Raw genomic sequence first — 23133 nt, 5'->3', positions numbered from 1 at the left:
TTAAATGTTCTCTCATGAAAACAAAGTGCATTTAGGTCAAGTGCATTTAAAAAAAAAATTCTCTGTAGGACTACTACAAGAAAGTGTATTCAGAACAAGTGCAACTGCTTAAAGATACAACAATATTTTCTCTGTAGGCCTTCAACATAATAGTGTATCAAAACAAAGACTCCCATAGCCCATATGTTAACTGTAGAACTTTAACAACAACAAATGCACCAAGAATTGCAGATGTCTAAAGTTGATAATAAGTAGCCTAAGAATAGAATAACCAACTTATTCTGTCGTCTGAAGCGCTATGATGTTCAGGAACGGAATTTGGAGAAAAACGTGTTTCAAGTTAAGTTATGAAAATAAAAGCCCAACAGTCCAGTATCACAAGTAAAAAACACTTTACAGTGGTAAGAGAATTACTCTAATAAAAATTTAGTAAAAAAGACATTTCCTAGTGTTGAAGTCTATAAAATTACTGTACAAAACCGTTGGAATAAAACGAAAGTAAGGAAAATGGTGCAGCGCACATTTAAAGAACGAGAGCTCTGCCATTATCACTACACAAGGAAAGTGACAAACATTACAGACAACAACTAATAAGCAGTGAAGCAAGTTTTACGCTGTTTATCATGTGCATAGTGTCTGGACTTTTGATCATCTCTTGTATGTTTTGCGATCGCGGTCCGGCTCGCGTGATTAGTGGAGCGGGCATAACTCCTGGTGCTGTATATGGGGGCCTCTGTCACCTCGCGAAAACATTGTATAAAACAACTTTGCATGCCATAGTTTACACAGGACTGGCGGAAAATGTGCATTAATACTTATTCATTCTTCATATTATGTGGTTTACTTTGATAGTTGAACTGTCTTTCCCGCGTCCCAGCGCGACACCCGACGGGTTTTCCCAAATTGCATCACATGTCTAGTCAGTACAAATGACAACGACACATATGTAGCTTCACGAGCATATCCCACTGAAGGGAAACGGGTGTTTACAAATTGCCCTCATTGTAATCTGCCAGAATGACGGGCGGCCATCAGATTTTTCCGTCAGTGGTAAAAAAAATCTGTCAATGACAAAGAATCTTTCGGATTACGCGACCTCTGGTTCACACACGTAAAGGAATATTGGTCGCACTCTAGAGCCCTGAGGGTGCATGCAATTTAGGAGACGCTTTAGTGCTGCGATTAAAGGAATAACGTCCGCTACAGATGAATCAAAGGAGCGGTATCTGTTTGTGTCATCACAACATTTCGGCCGTATTGTTTCAGTGATAGAAGTCTTTCGGCCGAAAACCAAAAATGCACTTTTGGCCCATTTTCGGCCGAAAATCTTCGGTGGCCGAATATTCGGTGCATCCCTACTTAATATGCATAGAAACTAGATAAGTGTGATTATCAATATTTTGGACCTCACTAAATATTCACGTAAAAAAAATATGCTGAAATTAACTGGGAGAGCATAGAGCGGCACAATGTGAATCATTAAAGCCTTATTAAGGATCTGGCTGTTATGAGAAAGAGTATGCATGACTGTTTTCAACACCAACATTTTCTTCCAAAAATAAATAACCCCTGTGGTTGTGCTGACCATGATACAATGCATATTTGGTAGGAAAATAGATTAAAACAGAATCCCAGGAAAATCAAGAAACAGTATCACATTCTGTATGGTACTAACGTCAAGACTAAGTAACAAATGATTTAGCTTATTGGTTGTAGATTGTTAACTCAACTCAACTTCATTTATATAGCGCTTTTTACAATTTTCATTGTTACAAAGCAGCTGTACATGAGACACATTGAATACAAGTATGAATTCTAAATTCTAAAGCAGCCCCCCCGGCCAGGCAGATAGTGCAAAACAATATGCAAACTGTCGTGAGGAACCCAAAACTCCCATCGAGAAAAAAAACCTCAGGGGAACCCAGGCCCAACCAGGGGATTCCAGTTCCCCTCTGGCAAAAGCTGATACCTCTGCACAGGCTCAACAGTGCTTGCACAACAAGGCTTAATAAAAATATAAAAATTAAGGTTAAGGTGTTAACCATTTTTCATGTTAAAAGCACTGTTTGTATAGTTTTTATATAACTTGGAAAAAGATAATTGAGGTGTTTACCGTTGTATATTTTATTGTGTCATTTGTATGTGTTTCCTATTATAGAGCATTGTCTTTGTTAATAAATGTAGCAAAAAGCTCAAATGTGCTGTGTTTGTTTATATCTTCATTAGGTCATGGGCTGGTGCTGCAGGAGGGGTTTGCTGCACCCAGTGACCACCTGGGTCGAAGGCTTATGGCCACTGTGGGAGACAATGAGACTGAATTTGAGAAGAATTGCACAGAGCCAGGTAATGCAATATGACTTTCTTTCCTCAGTATGGAGGTAATAACTGTGCCACTTAATTCCAGTTCACACAGACAATTTGCTCAATTTCACACTGTGTTCTTAATATACACTTTATTCAGTGGTGTAGTCGGGGCCATACGCACGCATACGCAGTATGCTTACTTTTTCCACAGAGCTGTTTGTGTATAACGACTTCTAAAGAGCTATATTAGCGTATACCCACTTGTTCTCCTGCTTAACGTCTCCAAGCTGCATTTGTGGTTGCTTTCCCTTTCACTGTGTCTCGTTCACAATTCAGTCATACAGTTGGTGCATTTCTTAAGAAATTCACAAAATTTCTTGCGGCCCCACCTCCGACAACCGCGCCAAGCGCATCATCTTCACTGTTGGCAACTCGCCTGCGAGGAGCTCATCCCGTCAATGACTGAAAGAGTCCCGCTGATGCCGTCCGCTAATATTGATAAAACTGCTCACTTTTAGTCAAAGCTGGTTAAAAGGGCGCTCACCGGCACTGGCTCCTCTCATCTGGCATTGACACTAAATTCACAGGGTTCTCTTGCGCTGCTTTATCTCTTTACTATATTGCAGTTCATCGCAATCGCATCTTTCGTATCTGTCACAACTTGTAATACTAGCTTTCTTTAAATGCCTCATGATGAAATGAAACAAAGCACTTGCATAGCCCTACTGTTAAAAGTCAGAATCCTTACATTTTCTATGTATCCTCGCTCCCATTAAAGTCATTGTGAACCTACTTGTTACGTTTATTCTACATTTAAAATAATGTAGTCTGTTTTTACCACAACCTTAACTTCATACATTAATATCTTAAATTATCAACAAGTATTGACACAGAGATCGCAGTGATGACAATGTTACATCTCTATTCAGTAAAATCTTGCATATGTTTTTTTGTATTCTTCTATATGTGATGCGTTACAATGTTGTGATGCTTTGTAAAAAATATTGTATTGTGGTCGACAGTACTGGCATAGTACTGTCGACCAATTCTATAACTTCATATTTAAAGCATAAGCGAAGAATAATGCATAAATATTTAACTGAAATAATTGTCATATATTTCAGAAAAACAAATCAAACAAACACACTGACACCTGTCTTTTGGCCATGTGTGGTCGGGGTTATCGTTGTATAGTATAGTACACCACTTTTTTTGTTAGGACTACACCACTGAGATTATTTGTGTGAGAATAGTTCCAAACTGAAAATTCTGTCAATTTACTCTCACTCATGCCATCTACGAAGTAGCTATTTGCCCTTTTTGCAGTTAAGCACAAATGATCACTTCAAATTCATTTGTATTAATTAATCTAATAATAAATACTTATAATAAATGCTGTTGTATCATCTTACAGTAGGCAGTCAACCAGAATTCCTACTACCGCCGTGTTTAGTTCCGCCGATGGGGAAGGGCGGCAGTTAAAAGGCATTTACATGTGAAACTAATTCGCGAAATTTTCGCCATAAGGCACAACGGGAGAGTTCGCACCTTCAGCACTTAACCACATGTACTGTGAAACAAGGAATTTACCGCATTGAATTTCACTATCACATGACAGGAGGCACATTAAAGATTAAAACAAGGGTTATTCATGTAAATATAACAAAAAAACGTTATAGGAAGTGAATGAGCCAAATGCAGGACATAAGTAATCATTAAATCATTAGAACAAACGTGTTACGATCATTCATATAACCACATAAAAAAATAACCTTTCATTAGCAAACTGTTGAACAGTTTGATTGGTTTTAAAAAGTTCCTTAACCACAGTTAAATATGTCCCTATAGTAGAGGGTAAACTTTTACTATAAATGTATCTTTATTAAAGGAGAATATCATTTCCACCACAGCACAAACGCAATGAATTTCATCATTAAATTTTATAATAACAACCAATTGTGCTGCCTGCAACTGATGGACATGGAGCACTTGAGTCGACTTTGCTCTGATCAAAGCTATACTGAACATTTAAGTTCACCATGCTGGTACACGTCTCTTTCCTGCATAACACTTTGTTCAGCGTTGATGGCAGCTTTTGCAGAGTTTTGGGAGAGAACCAACAGTGATCCAATATTGTTAGCTAGTAGCTATAAGCTTAGGTTGTTAGATAGGCATGTGGTGTTTAATTCAGTTAATTGAAGTAAAAATAATATAAAGTCAGACTTGGCGCACCAAAACTCTAACAATATAAATTATTTAATATTCTGTCAGTTAAATTATTGCTTGCTGCAAATAAATGGTTTTGTGTACATGCATACATCTACGTCTATTTAATGTGGCTGCGGTTTGGGTCGTGGTGTGTATGTCAAACGAGTAGGGTCCGGTATGGAATGAAATTAGTGCTGCTGTCGGGTGACAGGTTGGGTGTTCTTTTAATTACTGCGAGTGCTGGGTGGGTGCGGGTTTACAAAATAGGCCCGTGCAGGACACTGCTCTGAGGTGCAGAGAAAGATGTTTATGTTTAAAAAAGCACTCAGGACTTTTGTTGAAAACTACGGAGCCCGGCTAGTCACCCGTCGGAAAAAATAAAACAAGACTTGCTAATCCGTGGCCACAGTTTTGTAATTCGTTTCCTCGGTTTAAAAATCCGTACGCACAGATTCTTAAACGGTTCCCACAGTTTACACATCTGTACTCTCGGATTAATAAACTGTACGCACGATTTTACAATCCGTCCCCTACGTTTTTGAAATCTGTACCCACAAATTCATAATCTGTACCCACGCTTTCGCAATCCGTGCGCACGGTTTTGCAAACTGTACCCACGGATTTGTTGCCCCTCCCTTATTATGGAAACATGGCGCCTTAAGGCAAGGAACAGAACACGCAGCATTGTGTGTTTAACAATATTTTACAAAATTAACTTAATTTTCTTAAAAATGATAGCGAGTTGGATGACGTGACTGTCAGCTTTTCGAGGGGAGAAGGCAAAACCCAGTAAAATACGAGCAATGTACCAGGTTGTAAAACATGTAAAGTTATTCTCGATAAAAAGTAGAATCATGGATTTATTAAAATGTTGCATGAAGCATACAGCCCGTATTTCACTACAGTTTAAAACATGATTACCGTAGTAAAATCCATGGGTTTGCCAATAATCAATACCCCAAAAACGTGATTACTTTTATTACAAAAAACTATAAGCTTCGCAAGGGAGTAGGTTACCAGTGAGGAAACATACAGAAATATCATGTTTGTGTCTCGATAAATAAGGGCATTCAAACGGAACATTTACATAATTTAAGTATTTTTGATGCTTTGAAAGCGACGAACATTGCATTATATTATACATTTGTTTCTGACTATGTGCAATAACCTGGATCGAACCAATCGCCATGTTCTCACCACTGAGACACAGGAAATCTTATTAACGCATAAAAAATACTTTTGTGCCAGACAATAAAATTAACATGAGAATATCCCTAACGGAGGACAGCATGAATCGAAGTGAAATTATGTTGGTCATAAAATCAAAACAAACATGTAGATCGTTCCAAATTTGTTTGACCTCCTTCTGCAGAACACAAAATACATTTTGAAGAATGTTGATAACCAGATTACATTGCCCTTATTGTATAATAATAATAATGATAATAATTAGTATTATTAATATGATTATTATTAGTGTTAGTTGTAATAGGAGCCTTCCATGTAATGGACACCAGACATTTCTCAAAATACATAATTTTTTGTTCAACAGTACATGAGGGTCTGTATTCCTGTTCTACAGAAAACTTTTCCAGGCAGATTATTTTGGGACATATAAAACATCAGATGAATGGCTTCTGTCATATATCCCTAAATTTGGAGACCGGATAACAATAAGACAAAACTGCAGAGGAGAAGTAACTTTCCATATTCGCAAAATTAATTATAAAGCACGGTTAACCACCACCCCACAAGCCCTCAATTCTCTGGTTGGCTGTTCTTTTGCCATAGATAAAGCTCCTCTCTCCAGCAAGTCGGTCAGCATCTCCACGTCATAAGTATCGCTGGATATCCTTAATTGTGCTGTTTTCTGTTCCCATATCTGCTCTCAGGATTTGAGGAGAGCCAACAAGAGCTCTTACTGTCTCAAGAAAGTAACCTTCTATGACTTTAGGGTCACTGCTTGTTTACTATGCGTTACACCACAGAATTTTGCGTGACAAGCCATCAATCGTACCATTCATACAAATGCCAAATGGCTTTAATTTGTCACAAGAGTCAACATGCCATACAAAGTTGGGGCCTTTTGAAAAATCAGCTCTTCTTTGGAATCTTCTTTTTCTTCGCCTTTTAGTGGCCAGTGGATCAAGAGTAGACAAAATGAGGCATATGTCTTCCTTGCTCACATGAACTCCTTTCTCCATGCATTTACTACACATCCATCTATATCCATGCAATGCTCCTGAGCCCTGAAGTTCTTCCCTAACAAACTGGATAAGTTGTCAATAAATTTTCTTCGAAATTGTCCATTTCTACTCAGGATCTTTTTGGGTGTCTTTAGACTAAAAATTATCCTGTGTTTGGCACTTAAAATATAAAGGATCTCTTTATAAGGTAGACTCAAGTCAAAGTAATATTGAATTAAATCAAATCAGTCCGTCCCATATGATAAGGAATAAACAATCTGCACTGAACAGTTTTAACACCTAAGGGTAAACAGGGAGAGAGAAAGACAGAGTTACTGGACAGTATTCTGTATATATTTAAACACTGTGGTTCCTTTTATGCATTTACATAATTGACCGCATTTGAGGAAAATTTCAACACTACTTGTTAAGAATGTAAATGACTAGTACATATTTAAAAAAATGTTAGGTTATACAGAAAGATTTGGGCTGTGGGAAATTTTGATATTTTAACAGGTAAACCGATGGATTCATGTGGTATTTATGTTTGGCATTAGATACCATTTCTTATTGTTGTAATTACTTCAACTTGTGCATGAACAACTATGAAAGGGTAATTTTCACATATAATAAAGTTATACATTGGCACATTTGGATTATGATGCATATCGTTCTTAAATCATTGTCTTATTCTATTCACTGGTGAGCGAGAATCGCTCTAATATATAGAGCCTACAAGCACTTTAAGTAGTTTAAACTATTTTATTTTTTTACATACATAAAATAAACAAATAAAGAATAAGATTCGTTAATCAAACCTGGTAGCTTGTTATCTTGTGTTGGTGAAGTAGATTTCCGAAATGAGGGAGGGGCCAGAAATCCGTGGGTACAGTTTGCAAAACCGTGCGCACGGATTGCGAAAGCGTGGGTACAGTTTATGAATTTGTGGGTACAGATTTCAAAAACGGAGGGGACGGATTGTAAACTCGTGCGTACAGTTTATTAATCCGAGAGCACAGATTTGTAAACTGTGGGAACCGTTTAAGAATCTGTGTGTACGGATTTTTAAACCGAGGAAACGAATTACAAAACTGTGGCCACGGATTAGCAAGTCTTGTTTTTTTTTTCTGACGGGTGACTAGCCGGGCTCCGTAGAAAACACTGTTTACTCCATAGGATTATAATTTAAAAAGACACTAGCAGCTTCAAAAGAAGTAAAATGTGACCAGACAGCTTTGTGTATTTGTAGTGGTTCTCTCTTGAGCTGATAAAGTAGATTCTGAGATTGATGATCGCGAACCAGGCGGGTGGATTATCTGCTCGTCTCGAAATTTGTTAATGAAACATCATTCACTGAAATGCCTTAATGTGAAGCACATCGCGATCACGCACAGTGATTCTCCTCCGTCAATTCGGGTCTGCGTTACCATTTGCTTGTTATTTAACATGAGATTTGTTTTGATGGGCAGGGTGAGAGCCTGAAAGTGTGTGCAGGAAAGCTTACAACACTGAGCTTGTGATTGACCCTGATTGACACCTGATGCTAGGCAATCTAATGATAGGGGAGGAGCAACAATTCTGAGCAGAGAATTTTTGAAAAACGGTTTAACTCAACAATTCAGTACTTAATACCCCTGAGTCTTTGTAATGTGTTTCAGCAATACATTTCTAACATCTATAATGTGTTTAGAAACAATTCTCAAAAACTGCGCTAGAAATCACCATTTAAATGCTGCTCCATTTTAATGCTGCTTCCGCTCATGCAAATTGGGAGAGCACCGTCTTACATTATGCCTTGCCAAGCACGTGCTGAGGCGGGGGGCATTGGGGGCTTGAGCCCAGGCCCTTTTTCTTCCTCAAGAGAAAGTGCCCTTTTTCTGGGATTTTTTTAAATAAATGGATATATATATATATGTGCGCACGTTTTTGTTTCTGTTTGCACACAGCTTTCCCTGTCAAACAATTTGAAAATGTCAGGTCAGGTCTGGAAATGTTGAGAGTTTTGATGCCTCTTTCCCATCCGCGTCTCCACACAGACGTGCAGTCACACATAGCGCACACCCGCAGCACAGCTGTGTGTGTAGCACGTTTGGCACATCAGGCAGAGAGCCGCAGAAGTGAACAACTTCCTCCTCCCCAGTAGCGTTTGTCTTGGAGAGGAGGCGAGTTGTGATGAACAGACTAGCTACATGTGCCTTCGAATTCACACCTAATTATCCAAAATACAAACTGCAAATATTGTTTTTCTAACATCCATAACTTACGAGCTAATGAGTAAGCTAAAGTTTTGCTGAGGCAGTATATCATTTGCATGCATGGTAACTTGATGGACAAACGACAGCTGAATAAAGTTAAATTAATAACGTCATCAGAATCGCCTCATTGATATGTAAACCAGGTATTAAGTAATCCACATGTGCTAACATGCATACATTTTGTCAGGCAATTCAGTTGAATAGGATTCACATAATAACTATGGCATATCATCAGTTATTAGTTAATACAGTCAGGTTCATAAATTTTGGGACATAAACACAATTCTAACATTTTTGGCTCTATACACCACCACAATGGATTTCAAATGTGCTTTAACTGCAGACTGTCAGCTTTAATTTGAGAGTATTTACATCCAAATCGGGTGAACGGTGTAGGAATTACAACAGTTTGCATTTGTGCCTCCCACTTGTTAAGGGACAAAAGTAATGGGACAATTGGCTTCTCAGCTGTTCCATGGCCAGGTGTGTTTTATTCCCTGACTATCCCAATTACAATGAGCAGATAAAAGGTCCAGAGTTCATTTCAAGTGTGCTTTTGCATTTGGAATCTGTTGCCGTCAACTGTCAAGATGAGATCCAAAGAGCTGTCACTATCAGTGAAGCATGCCATCATTAGACTGAATAAAACAAAACAAACCCATCAGAGAGATAGCAAAAACATTAGGCGTGGCCAAAACAACTGTTTTGAACATTCTTAAAAAGAAGGAATGCACCGGTGAGCTCAGCCACACCAAAAGACCCGGAAGACCACGGAAAACAACTGTGGTGGATGACCGAAGAATTCTTTCCCTGGTGAAGAAAACACCATTCACAACAGTTGGCCAGATCAAGAACACTCTCCAGGTGGGTAGGTGTATGTGTGTCAAAGTCAACAATCAAGAGAAGACTTAACTAGAGTGAATACAGAGGGTTCACCACAAGATGTAAGCCATTCGTGAGCCTCAAAAACAGGAAGGCCAGATTACAGTTTGCCAAACGACATCTAAAAAAGCCTTCACAGTTCTGGAACAACATCCTATAGACAGATGAGACCAAGATCAACTTGTACCAGAGTGATGGGAAGAGAAGAGTATGGAGAAGGAAAGGAACTGCTCATGATCCAAAGCATACCACCTCATCAGAGAAGCATGGTGGTGGTAGTGTCGTGGTAGTGTCATGGCGTGGGCATGTATGGCTGCCAGTGGAACTGGTTCTCTTGTATTTATTGATGATGTGACTGCTGACAAAAGCAACAGGATGAATTTTGAAGTGTTTTGGGCAATATTATCTGCTCGTATTCAGCCAAATGCTTCAGAACTCATTGGACGGCCCTTCACAGTGCAAATGGACAATGACCCAAAGCATACTGCAAAAGCAACCAAAGAGTTTTTGAAGGGAAAGAAGTGGACTGTTATGCAATGGCCAAGTCAATCAACTGACCTGAATCCGATTGAGCATGCATTTCATTTGCTGAAGCCAAAACTGAAGGGAAAATGCCCCAAGAACAAGCATGAACTGAAGACTGTTACAGTAGAGGCCTGGCAGAGCATCACCAGGGATGAAATGTCACCAGCGTCTGGTAATGTCTATGCGTTCCAGACTTCAGACTGTAATTGACTGCAAAGGATTTGCAACCAAGTATTAAAAAGTGAAAGTTTGATATATGATTATTATTCTGTCCCATTACTTTTGGTCCCTTAACAAGTGGGAGGCACATATGCAAACTGTTGTAATTCCTACACCATTCCACTGATTTGGATGTAAATTCCCCTTAAAATTAAGTTATAGCACATCTTGTTCGTTTCATTTGAAATTCATTGTGGTGGTGCTCAGGAAGTTGTAGCATAGCCTCCGCATGTAGATAACTTTTTAAGCCTCCTCGTTAGAGCGCCCGACTCCCATGCCGGACCGACCTGGTTCGAGGCCTGCTTAGAGCGGTGTGGAGCGTTCTGGTTACATCATCACTATTAATCACCCATACAATGACGTTTTACCTCGGAGTGGAAAATTACTGGCAACATGTGAGAAGCGAATGTATGCAAGAAAAGGTGAAGGAACATGAAAGATTAAAATACTCCGTACCGGTGCATACCTGCCCACAAGCACTGAATGTAAACAAATATTTCTGCTAAATTCAACCATAGCATTGTCAGTAAATTCAAATCCTAATCGATTCTTTTGAGTCTTGTGATGTAATGCATATGACTAGTCACAAGACAAACACGAACCAATGAGGTGTTTTGTTCACATTGTGCCTCCAGATTTTTTATTTCACCGACATCTGTTTGTTTCAGTTTCGCGAAGTAAGGTCAAAACATGAACCTAGTGAGAAAGGTATAGCAAGCAACTAGGGATGCACCGAAAGGAAAATCTTTGGCCGAAACCGAAAACCGAAAAAGAGGAAACCAAGGCCGAAAACCGAAACACCGAAAGAAATTTGGCCAATTATTAGTACCCTTGCATTTATGGCTATTACTGTGTACTAACTTTACTAAAATCAAGGCATTGCAATTGCATAATTAAAGTTTCAAAGAATAAATCAATTACAAATTATGCAAATATTTATTTAGCACATTGCAACAATCCACAGTATAAAATAAAATTCAACTAAGATGTTTAACTTGACCCCACTCATGTGTATATTAAATAATAATGTACAGGGTACTGGCCTGCTGAAAAGTTGTACAATTAAGTGTTCTCTCATGAAAACAAAGTGCATTTAGGTCAAGTGCATTTTACATTTTTCTCTGTAGGACTACAAGAAAGTGCATTCAGAACAAGTGCAACTGCTTAAAGATACAACAATATTTTCTCTGTAGGCCTTCAACATCATAATAGTGTATCAAAACAAAGACTCCCATAGCCCATGTGTAAACTGTAGAACTTTGGTTTTCTAGAATATTTGGTATTAAATTCTAAACCTAAACCACACGTCAGCAGTCTGAGTGCAGCTATGACACGTCAGAGGGGATCTGGCCCTCCCGGTTGAGCCTGGTTTCTCCCGAGGTTTTTTTCTCCATTAATCAATCATTGGAGTTTGGGTTCCTCGCCACAGCAGGGCAGTGTTGGCCTGCTCACCGGGAGACTGCATTCATTCATTTATTTATTTATTTAGAAATTAGATGTTATTTATTAGAATGAACTTACTCGTTGTATAAATACCATGCACTGTGCTGTGTTTTAACTTTTCTGTTTTTCCTGTTTGCCCCTGTAAAGCTGCTTTGAAACAATACACATTGTGAAAAGCGCTATATAAATAAACTTGAAAACTTGAACTTTAACAACAACAAATGCACCAAGAATTGCAGATGTGCAAAGTTGATAATAAGTAGCGTAAGAATAGAATAACCAATTTATTCTGTCATCTGAAGCGCTATGATGTTCAGGAACGGAATTTGGAGAAAAACGTGTTTAAAGTTAAGTTATGAAAATAAAAGCCCAACAGTCCAATATCACAAGTAAAAATCACTTTACAGTGGTAAGAGACTTACTCTAATAACAATTTATTAAAAAAAACATTTCTTAGTGTTGAAGTCTATAAAAATACTGTAAAAAACCGTTGGAATAAAACGAAAGTAAGGAAAATGGTGCAGCGCACATTTAAAGAACGAGAGCTTTGCCATTATCACTACACAAGGAAAGTGACAAACATTACGGACATCAACTAATAAGCAGTGAAGCAAGTTTTAAGTTGTTTATCATGTGCATAGTGTCTGGACTTTTGATCAACTCTCGTATATTTTGCGATCGCGGTCCGGCTCGCGTGAGCAGTGGAGCGGGCATAACTCCTGGTGCTGTAGACGCGGAGCTCTGTCATCTCACGAAAACATTGTATAAAAAACTTTGCATGCCATAGTTTACACAGGACTGGCGGAAAATGTGCATTAATACTTCTTCATTCTTCATGTTATGTGGTTTACTTTGATAGGTGAACTGTCTTTCCCGCGTCCCAGCGCGACTTCCGACGGGTTTTCCCAAATCGCATCACATATCTAGTCAGTCAAATGACAACGACACGCAGATCGCTTCGCGACCATATCCCGCTGAAGGGAAACGGGGGTTTACAAATTGCCCTCATTGTAATCTGCCAGAATGACGGCGTCACTGGTAAAAAAAAATCTGTCAATGACAAAGATTCTTTCGGATTACGCGACCTCTGGTTCACACACGTAAAGAAATATTGGTCGCACTCTAGAGCCCTGAGGGTGCATGCAGTTTAGGAGTCGCTTTAGTGCTGCGATTAAAGGAATAACGTCCGCTACAGATGCATCAAAGGAGCGGTATCTGTTTGTGTCATCACAGCATTTCGGCCGTATTGTTTCGGTGATAAAAGTCTTTCGGCCGAAAACCGAAAATGCACTTTTGGGCCATTTTCGGCCGAAAATTATCCCTACAAGCAACCAATCTCAATGAAAATCTAACCTCAGTCTGCCTCAACAATAAAACATTAGCTTGCATTCATAGCTCAAAAAATGTCATTTTTAAAATGTATTCAAAAACAAATTTGTCCTCTGCGTGAGCCCAACTGTTTCCAATTCACCTTATAAAATGTTTATTGTTATTGCATTATCACTGCTTTGGCTGTATTTTATATGGTTTGACATTTTCTTTTAACATTTTATATAAAAATTTAAGATTAGTGAATGTAATAAATTGTATATCTTGTAAACCTTTATTGTCTGCTGGCCACACAGGCTGCTTTTACGGACACTTGCGTTCCTGATGAACCCTTTTGTCTGTTGTCACTAATTTCGACAAGACAATTATTTTTGTTGACACAAATCTCATTTAATGTGTATGCATAGATTTTAAATGTGAATGAAACAAAGCCCAGTCCTGCCTGTGATATTGGTAGCAATAGTTCCAACAGAAGATTCAAGCTTTTATCTTTGTGCTTTTACTAGAGGGAGCATTGCTGAGGTAAGATTTGTGATCATGAGGCAAATGGATCTGCAGCTCTGTGTGGTCTATAAATAGATGCAGGAAAGCTATTTTTAGATGTTTTGTCCCCCCCACATCCCTGTGACCATGGGAGATGCTAAGAAAGATGAAGCCATATTTCCGAATGTCTTGGGAGTATTGGCATGTTAGTGCTGCAGGCTTCTCTCACTATTTACTTTCTACTTGCTGAATGGCGTGGTTTAGTTGGCATGGCCCCACACACACTCGACTATGTAAGATTATGGTATTGTTCAGGGGTTGCGTCTCAATTAGAGTCACGAGCTGGAGAACCTTTCCTTTCAATTTGCTCTTTGCTCGGAATGAACGTTTCAGCGTTTCTGGGAGTGTGGAACAACACATCTGTCAGGCAGATTTGCTCAGCTGTATGTCATTTCCGCTGTCAAGCGGTGACATCATGGGTCTTAGTTTTGCTGCTCCCAGCCAAAATGTGAGCGCATGGTTTCTGTGTGTGTGTTTGTGTGAACACCAGTGATCTAAGGTCTGTGCCAGCTACATGAGCGAGAAGGGGGGAGAAAGATGAGATCTGTCCATCTTTGTCAGCAGCATGTTGAGATGAAGGCCAGGTAGAGGTCACACTGGCTGTCACAGTTGTGAAATGTTTGCTTGTGCATTTCTGTCCCAGTGTGTGTGAGTTTGCATTTCTTAACCTGTTGACGTCACTAACTGTACATGTAGTCTAATAGTCCGTTAAAATTGCAACTACATAAAAGACACTTCATTTAGATTGAGCAAAGACGTCAATTGCAATTATTCAATTGAATAAGATGACTTTTAATTTTGTAACTGACAGATGTAGCACAGATTTTTTAAATGTTAAAAATAATTGCCATGCAAACTTGGAAATGGATTTTTTTAATTCTTTCAAAATCTGATTGAAATAAAAACATTTATTTCTGTGTCTCACCTTCTCTATTTGTTTGTTAAGGCATGAACACAGAAATTGCGATGATTGTTGTGACATGTTTCCATCTGGGAAGTTGATTTTTAAATAAAAAAAATCTGTTATTGGTTTATGTGATAAGTCAAAGTTACCTTTACAGACCAGAATACAAGTTGGTTTGAATAAGATTGGAACTGCCAAGATATATTAGTCATGTCATGAAAAGAACATTAAAGGGGAACTCCGTCCAAAAATTCTGCCATTAATACCCACCCTCAAGAAGTTTAACATCCCTAGGCCCTCTGTTTTTCCCCAGAACGTAAATTAAGCTAGGTTTGGAAGCTCTCCGACTCCTCCATGATTGCAACCTAACCAAACAAACGAGCCACAGGACTGTGCATTCGGTGTCCGCTCAGTGTCTGTGTGCACCGGATGCACTGTCATGTGGCTCTCAGGAACACAGGCTGGAAACTAACAATCAAATCAGGTTGAGGTCAAGGTCAAGTTTTTGAAAATAGTCAATAGTTTTGTTTGTTTGCGCACAAACAATATCCTCATCATGTTCTATTAGTTGCGTGGACTATTTTATGATGTCTTTACACACTTTCAGCACTTTGAAATTTGGTTGCATTGCATTCTATGGAGGAGTCCGAAAGCTTCCAAAACTAGCTTAATTTGCATTCTGGGGAAAGATGGCGGTCCTAGGGATGTAAAACTACTTGAGGATGAGTAAATAATGGCAGAATTTTCACTTTTGGGCAGTGTTCCCCTTTAATTAGGGCTGCACTAGGGGTGTGCGATATGACGATATTTGATCGCGAACGATTAAAATGACTGCACGATCCACTTTTTCGGAATAAACGTTACATTTTTATATTTTTATATGGAGACATTAGTTTGGCTGTATTGTAGCTCTGTTATTTGCAAAATAGTCTTAAAACCAACTTGAAAAAGAACCGGGATAAAATCGTGAATTGGGGTCCATTTAGAAAAAAATCATGAATCATTAATCACAATTTTCGTTACATATCGTGTAAATTGACCCGTCGATTATGACTATCGCGACAATTACGTGTTTATGCGCAGCTTGTCTGTAAAGCACGACTCTTTGATCAGTAGTAAGTGTTGCCCCATCTGGAATCACGGAGTTTCAGACACTTATAACGTGCATTTGATGCAAAATATAATTTATCATCATGAAACTACCTGAGAAGGCTTGATAAAGAGAGCATTTTCCTGAACTAAGTGTGGTGGCGTTGATATACAATGACCCTGCTGTTGTTTTAGTAAAAGATGAAGTGAGAGCGAATTTGTTTTTTTGCCATCCCAAAAAGGTAAAAAAACGCTCTCACGAACCTTCTCTGGATCTGTTCCACATTTGTGGAATGATCTGCCTGCTGCTATCAGCAGATTCTGTGGCCATCTTTAAGAATCTGCTGAAAACACCTCTTCCGTCAGCACCTGACCGACCATTTCTGATTTCTGTATCTTTTCTAAAATATCTTTAAAAAATATAAAAAATAAAATTCATGCTTACTTAAACTAAGATGAACTAAACTTAACTCTGTACACTGTAGTAGGCTTTGTGAGACATGTTTTTATTGCACATATGCTTATTGTTGTCCTAATGTTCACCCAATTGCTTCCATTGTTTACCCAACTTGTAAGTCACTTTGGATAAAAAGCGTCTGCTAAATGTAAATGGGTTGTATTGTACTTTTATTTTGGCACGTATTTGGAGTTCCTGGGCGAGAACGCCCTCTGGTTTTCAGACGCAGCAGCATTTAACCGTGCTTTACTTAAGAACTGCGCAAAAACAATCGTACTAAATCACTAGGAGCTTGGAAAAAAGTGTATTATGGGCAATTCCACCTTTATGGATGTGACATTTTCAGACAAGACTTGAAATGTGAATTCTTAGAATGCATTTATAACCATTATATTGAATCATCTTTTTACATTTTCCTGAAGCACTGTTGATAGAATTTAGACTTGTGAGAAAGATCCCTATCAAAACTTTCACACCACAGACGAACATTCGTGGTCCAAAAAAGCAGTTTTTCCAAACAGTGCATTTCATTTTTTTCACTTTCGCTTAGCAAGATTTCAGCTTTATGTGACCGGAGCCGCTGCTGATACACAAAAGGGTGAAGCCGCGACGCTAAAGTCAGACCGTTTTCTAGTTAAAATATGATGCAGGCATAAAACATTTTGAGATTTTCTCAAGTCGTGCTCATTTGTATAATGATTATATAGCATTTTTACATAAGTCTGTATGCCTCCCGGTATTTCTCACAGTGTAAATAGACCTTATGGTTAGCCTTTGCATAGAATTTCCATGTCATACATTTGGTGGTGTAAAGTTTGCTGGTTTTGATGATGTTCCTCTCTGGTCTGATATGCTGCTCTGCATGCAACAGTGATGCACTTCTAAACTAATGATTTATTCATATTGCAGAGTTCAGGGTACATATAGGCCTTAAATTGAATCCATAGTCTTGTTGAATTTATTTAGATTGACATAATTCTGTGCATGTAAACAACACTGTCACTGATTACTAACACTTGAGTAGGTCATCCATCCTTTTTGTTTATAGGACCTTTTGTGACCGTGAGTTCAGATGCAATCAACATTTAATGTTTATTTTGCAGGAAACGTCTCTATGGAGAAACTGCTGATGTTCAGCTTTCTATTTCATTTGAGCTGCCGACCAGATCTGGGTTGGCTTGTTTCCAATGTGCATCACAGCAGCGGTTCAGACATGACTTATTTTTTCCCTGAACCGTTGCTCAATACATCACAAAAGTCTGTTCTTTGTGTTTGATGATTGTTCGGCAAAAGGTGATGGTTGATTTAATTTCAATTAGTGAAAAGGTCTTAAAAAATGAGTGTCTGTCTTGACAGGTTTGAGATGCTTTTTGCAAAGCATCGTCAGTAAATATATAGTGCTAAGTCAGACATTTGGCAATTGGTGTCTAGGTCACAGTGTGAATTGTTCTGGCTTTTTAATGTTAGAATTGTCCATCTAAACGACATATAAATGAATAAGTACATGTAAAATTGGTAAAAATACAATTCATCGATTGAGATGCAAAAAAGATGTTTTGAATAATATTGGTAAACAAACAATGATGGTACTCGTTAACTTCTATTGTATAAGCCAGGGCTCGACATTAATGCTTATCAGGGACAAGTGAATGATTTGTATGGGCAAGTGAGAGAGAATTTTACTTGCCCGACGGGACAACTAAATAACAGTGCTACGAAAAAATCAGTCTGTGCTAAAAATAAAAAGAATAAGTGCAGAGTGACAGAGCTGCGTGTTTGTGTGAATTGCGTTTGTCGTGGTTCTGCTTGTTTGTGTGTAACAATAATCAAAGATGCCGAGCATTGAGTCCATATAACTAGATGCAGACGCGGAATCCTGTTATTTAATTGTCATCTGGGTGTTCTGCGTGTCTTGTGTGCATGAGGTTCACAGATTAATTTACTACACAAGTGATGGTCGAGGATTTGTCTACGTTTGCACTGTTTGAGGATATAAACACATAAACTTCATCTCCAGTGTCGCTCTGAGAGTTTATTTTACAAGCATTTCACTATATGAAATTGAATATTTTCGAACTCAATCGTCAAAATTAAAGTCCTGTTAACTTTAACACTTGGATAAAAAAATACCGTAGTATTTGCTAAGGGAAATTGTTGTACCCTTGTAGTAAAAAAGTGTATCCCTAGGTTTACGGCTTTGGGGCGGGATGCGGTCTCTATATTTTCTTTGCGGCGGAGGTCCGGAGAATACTTTTTTAAATAATTATTTCATAAATTATATATAATATATATGAAACATAGGACTGTTAACTGAGAAAATGTGTTGTAGGCTCTGGTGCTGAAGCTAGTGGTCTATTTTAATATTTAAAAGGACTGCTAATCCAAGTGTTTTCTGCAATGTAAAAGTAGTCAGTGGTATCCCCAGAATGTTTCTGTAAAGTTTCATCTCAAAATACACCACATATCTTTCATGACAATATGTTGAACGCATGTTGGCCTGGACACGCCCCCCTTGAGCGTCAGGACACGTTCCCGTGAGTGATAAAACATGCAGAGGATAATAGTAGAAACAAAGAAAACAAGAACTAAAACTGGATACAGAAATGTTGCGCGGAATTAGCAGTCGTATGCTGATACATTATATGTGCGTTATGTTCAGCTGCGGCAAGCTGTTTGTTTTGCTAATGAACAGGGGCGAGCACTGTGGTTGGTTTCATTTAAAATGTCTTGAATCATTCGTCCTTGGGCTGAAAAATCTGTCACAGCATACTAGTTACGCTCTCACGTTGTGTGTGTGTAACTTTTTAACTTGTCAACAAGAAGTGTAAAAATCCATGTAATTTCGCTGAGATCTGCAGGTGCGCATTCAAGTTTATTTATGTAGCGTTTTTCACAATGTGCATTGTTACAAAGGAGCTTTACAGGAGCAAACAGGAAAAACAGAACAACACAAAGGTAAAATACAGCACAGTGCATGGTGTTTATAGAACATGCAAGAACATCATAAGTAATAAATAAATGCATTCCCCCATTGAGCAACCCAACACTGCCCTGCTGTGGCGAGGAACCCAAACTCCAATGATTGATTAATGGAGAAAAAAAAAACTCAGGAGAAACTAGGCTCATCCGGGAGGGCCAGCTCCCCTCTGACGTGTCACAGGTGCACTCGGTGACCCCGACCAAAAGCCACCGAGCAAATATCCACGAGGAAGAGGGAGAGCCCACCATCCGCGACCCAGAAAGTCCCACTCGCTGAAAACCGTGCATGTCCAACCCGGTCCCACTCCACGATCGACACCAGAAAACATAGGAACAAGCAGGGGAAGAGTTTAGGTGCTACGTATGAGAAAGCTTGACCCCCTTTGGTGGATTTAGTTATTCTAGGTGTTATCAAAAGTCCTGAGTTTTGAGATCTTAGAGAGCGTAATGGGTTGTAATGTGATAGAAGCTCTGTTAAGTAGGTAGAGGCTAAACAGTTTAAGGCTTTGCAAGTAATTCAAATAATTTTAAAATCAATACGATACTTAATGGGTAGCCATTGAAGCGATGATAAAACTGGGGTTATGTGATCGTATTTTCATGACCTGGTTAGAACTCTGGCAGCTACATTCAGAACTAACTGTAGTTTGTTTATTGATGATACAGGACAACCACTAAGTAGAGCATTACAATAGTCAAGTCTTGAGGTCACAAATGCATGAATAAGATTTTCTGCGTCAGCAAAACATTAAATATTTCGTAATTTGGCAACATTTCTAAGGTGGAAGAAGGCTGTTTTTGTGATATTTAAGATGTGATTTTTAGATAACAGGTTGCCGTCTAATATAACGCCTAGGTCTTTATCTGTATTTGTTGGAGTAACAGTGCAGCCTTCAATTTGAAGGCTGTAATCGGAGATATTCTGTTTACGTGTTTTTGGTGCTATAAGTAATATTTCCGTTTTGCTAGAGTTTAAAAGAAGGAAATTACTAGTCATCCAATGTTTTATATCTGCGATGCACTCTGCCAGTTTGGATAGCTTGAAGGAATCATCTGGTCTTGATGAGATGTATGAGCGGAGTATCATCTGCATAACAGTGGAAGCTAATTCCATGTTTATCTAATAATGTTGCCAAGGGGCAGCATGTATATGGAGAAAAGCAAGGGTCCTAAAACCAATCCCTGAGGTAATCCATAATTTACCTCAGTTAGATTTGATGATTCCCCATATAAATGGACATATTGATATCTTTCTGATAAGTAAGATCTGAACTATTGTAGTGCCTGTCCCTGAATACTGGTATAATTTTGTAAACGATCTAATAGTATTTTAAGGTCTACATCAGGGTTCCTCAGATCTTACCCTGGAGGGCCGGATCACTGCAGAGTTTTGCTCCAGCCCTGATCAAGGGACCCGGCCCTCCAGGGTAAGATTTGAGGAACCCTGATCTACATTATCGAAAGCAGCACTAAGGTCAAGCAGGACTAAGAGTGAGATGTTACCTTTATCTGATGCAGTAAGAAGGTCATTTGTAATTTTAACGAGCGCAGTTTCAGTGCACTGATGCAGTCTAAAGACAGACTGAAACTTTTCGTGTATGTCATTATTTTGTAGGAAAGAGCACAACTGATTGGTCATTACTTCTTCTAGTATTTTAGACAAGTACGGGAGATTAGAAATCTGTCTATAGCTTCCAAGTTCATTGGGGTCCTGGGACATGTCCTAGATTAATTGACAAGTTGATAATGTTATAAATGGGCTCAATTGCAACAGGTAGTAACTCTTTTAATAATTTAGTTGGAATGGGGTCTAATAAGCATGTTGTCGGGTTAGATGTTGCAATAAGTTTAAGTAAATCTTTCTGTCTTATAGGTGAAAAACTCTAGCTTTTCTTTTGGGGCGATGTTTGATACCAATTCATCATACACACTTGGAGGTTGGGTTTTTACTATGTTGTCTTGTATGTTTTCGATTCTCTCTGTAAAATTTAAGGAATTCATTGCTACCAAGGTGCGGGCGGAATAGCCAGGTCAGGTGAAGTCTGTTTGTTTGTTAGTTTAGCAATTGTAATAAATGAAAACTTTGGATTGTTTTTGTTAGTTTCTATAAGGTTACTGAGGTGCTTGGCTTTTGCTGCTTTTAGTGCCTTTTTATAACAATTTGCACTCTCTTTCCATGCAATTTTAAAGACCTCTAATTGGGTTTGTTACCTTTTGCGCTCAAGTTTACGCATTTCTCTTTTAAGGGCGCGAGTGGTGCGATTTTACCATGGTGCTATGATCTTTTTATTAATCTTTTTTTGACTTTATAGGTGAGACCGCTTCTAATGTATTAGAGAAAATAGTGCCCATGTTGCTGGTCATGTCATAGAGCGATTCTGTCTGTATCGTTTCTGGTATAATATCGATATTGGTTAGATAGATGTAGTAGCTCATTAAACGCCACTGCTAATGTATCGTGAGCACTATCTACGTGGATATTAAAAACTCAGACAATCAGTACTTTATCGACATTAAAGCTGCAGTATGTAACCTTGGTATTTGACCACAAGAGGGCGCATTTCCAACAATAACAAAGGCGAAGCTTGATGACGCTATGAAGCAGGTGACGATGGGAGATGTCGTTTTAAATGCGTTTTCGCCATAGCGATGTATCTAAATTGGATAAACGAATCATGATCACGGATGAGGTAATTTCTTTGTTTTTGTATTACCTGTATATCTGATCGTATTATTTTATGTCATCATAATTAATGAACTGCAAGGAACGTGAAATGTTATGCTATATTATCCCGTTACAACTTACAGCTATTTGTTAAATGATTTGTTGGGTTAATGTTGTGCAGTGTTACGTGTTTATGGTTAATGCCGTGTTGTTTAACGTGCTCAAACCAATCGTTCTAAAATAAATAATTGATTTGCTTACCTGTCTATCAATACACTCGCGAGAGCAGAGTCTCTGTCAAGTCCAAGATTGTCGCGCAGCTCTCTCCATCTCGAAAACGCCTGGCCGATATTTATCCTGGTTTTATTCCTCCGTTTGTCACACAGTCTGCGTGTATCCAAATATGGACGCTTCCGTTTTACTGGCACTTCAATACTCGCCAAAGAGTAATCGTGATCCATAACAACCACTTCCGCATTTGACCATGTGATATTCTGGTCTACACCGGAACAAAGTATAGAGCGGACATTGCGTCACTGAGATGCAACATTTCTTTTCCGGGACGGCCAGTTATTTAAAATCGGAATTTCTCTGAAATAAAAAATCTTTAGAGACTTTTGAAATATTGTAAGTACACAACTGGAGGAATTATATCACACTGTGCAAGTTATTTTCTGAAATTTTATTACAAAATTATTACATACTGGAGCTTTAACCAATAGGTCCAATAAGAAGTCTGCGAACTCTTTCAGAAAATGAGTGTAGGGCCCAGGGGTCTTTACACAGTAGCCAATGTAAGAGAAAGCCATGTTTTTTTACTTTTGTTTGGAACGATTATGTTCAATACAAGCACTTCACATGATTTAAATGTATGCTCTGTTCTCCGAGTAATGGTCAGAAAGTCTCTAAAGGTTGTTGGGACACCACCACCTCGACCAACCGGACGTGGCTCATGCATATAACCGTAGCTTGGTGGAGCAGACTCATTTAGACGGAAATAATCATTTGGCTTAAGCCAGGTTTCAGTAAGGCATGGTGCGGCTCCACGGCTCCAACTCTAGCGTCGTTCTTCAGGATCGCAGTTACCTGCGCAGAGACATCAAGAACACGGGCGCCAGGAAAACAGTAGGGCTGCAACTAACGAT

The 23133-nt window shown here is 38.7% G+C and overlaps 1 protein-coding gene across 3 annotated transcripts in view; it reads left to right on the top strand.

Moving 5' to 3' along the window:
* Nucleotides 1-23133, top strand: part of slc24a4a (solute carrier family 24 member 4a) — a 63814-nt gene that overhangs the window by 9298 nt on the left and 31383 nt on the right. For all 3 annotated transcript variants that reach the window (XM_056767210.1, XM_056767209.1, XM_056767211.1), the window contains exon 2: nucleotides 2227-2343. In XM_056767210.1, the coding sequence (XP_056623188.1) occupies nucleotides 2227-2343 (117 nt within the window). The remainder of the gene's footprint in view (nucleotides 1-2226; nucleotides 2344-23133) is intronic.

Source organism: Triplophysa dalaica, chromosome 15 (assembly GCF_015846415.1).
Source record: "Triplophysa dalaica isolate WHDGS20190420 chromosome 15, ASM1584641v1, whole genome shotgun sequence".
Classification (NCBI taxonomy): Eukaryota; Metazoa; Chordata; class Actinopteri; order Cypriniformes; family Nemacheilidae; genus Triplophysa; species Triplophysa dalaica.
The sequence above is the reverse complement of the archived record's forward strand: the minus strand, read 5'-3'. Positions and strand labels throughout refer to the sequence as shown.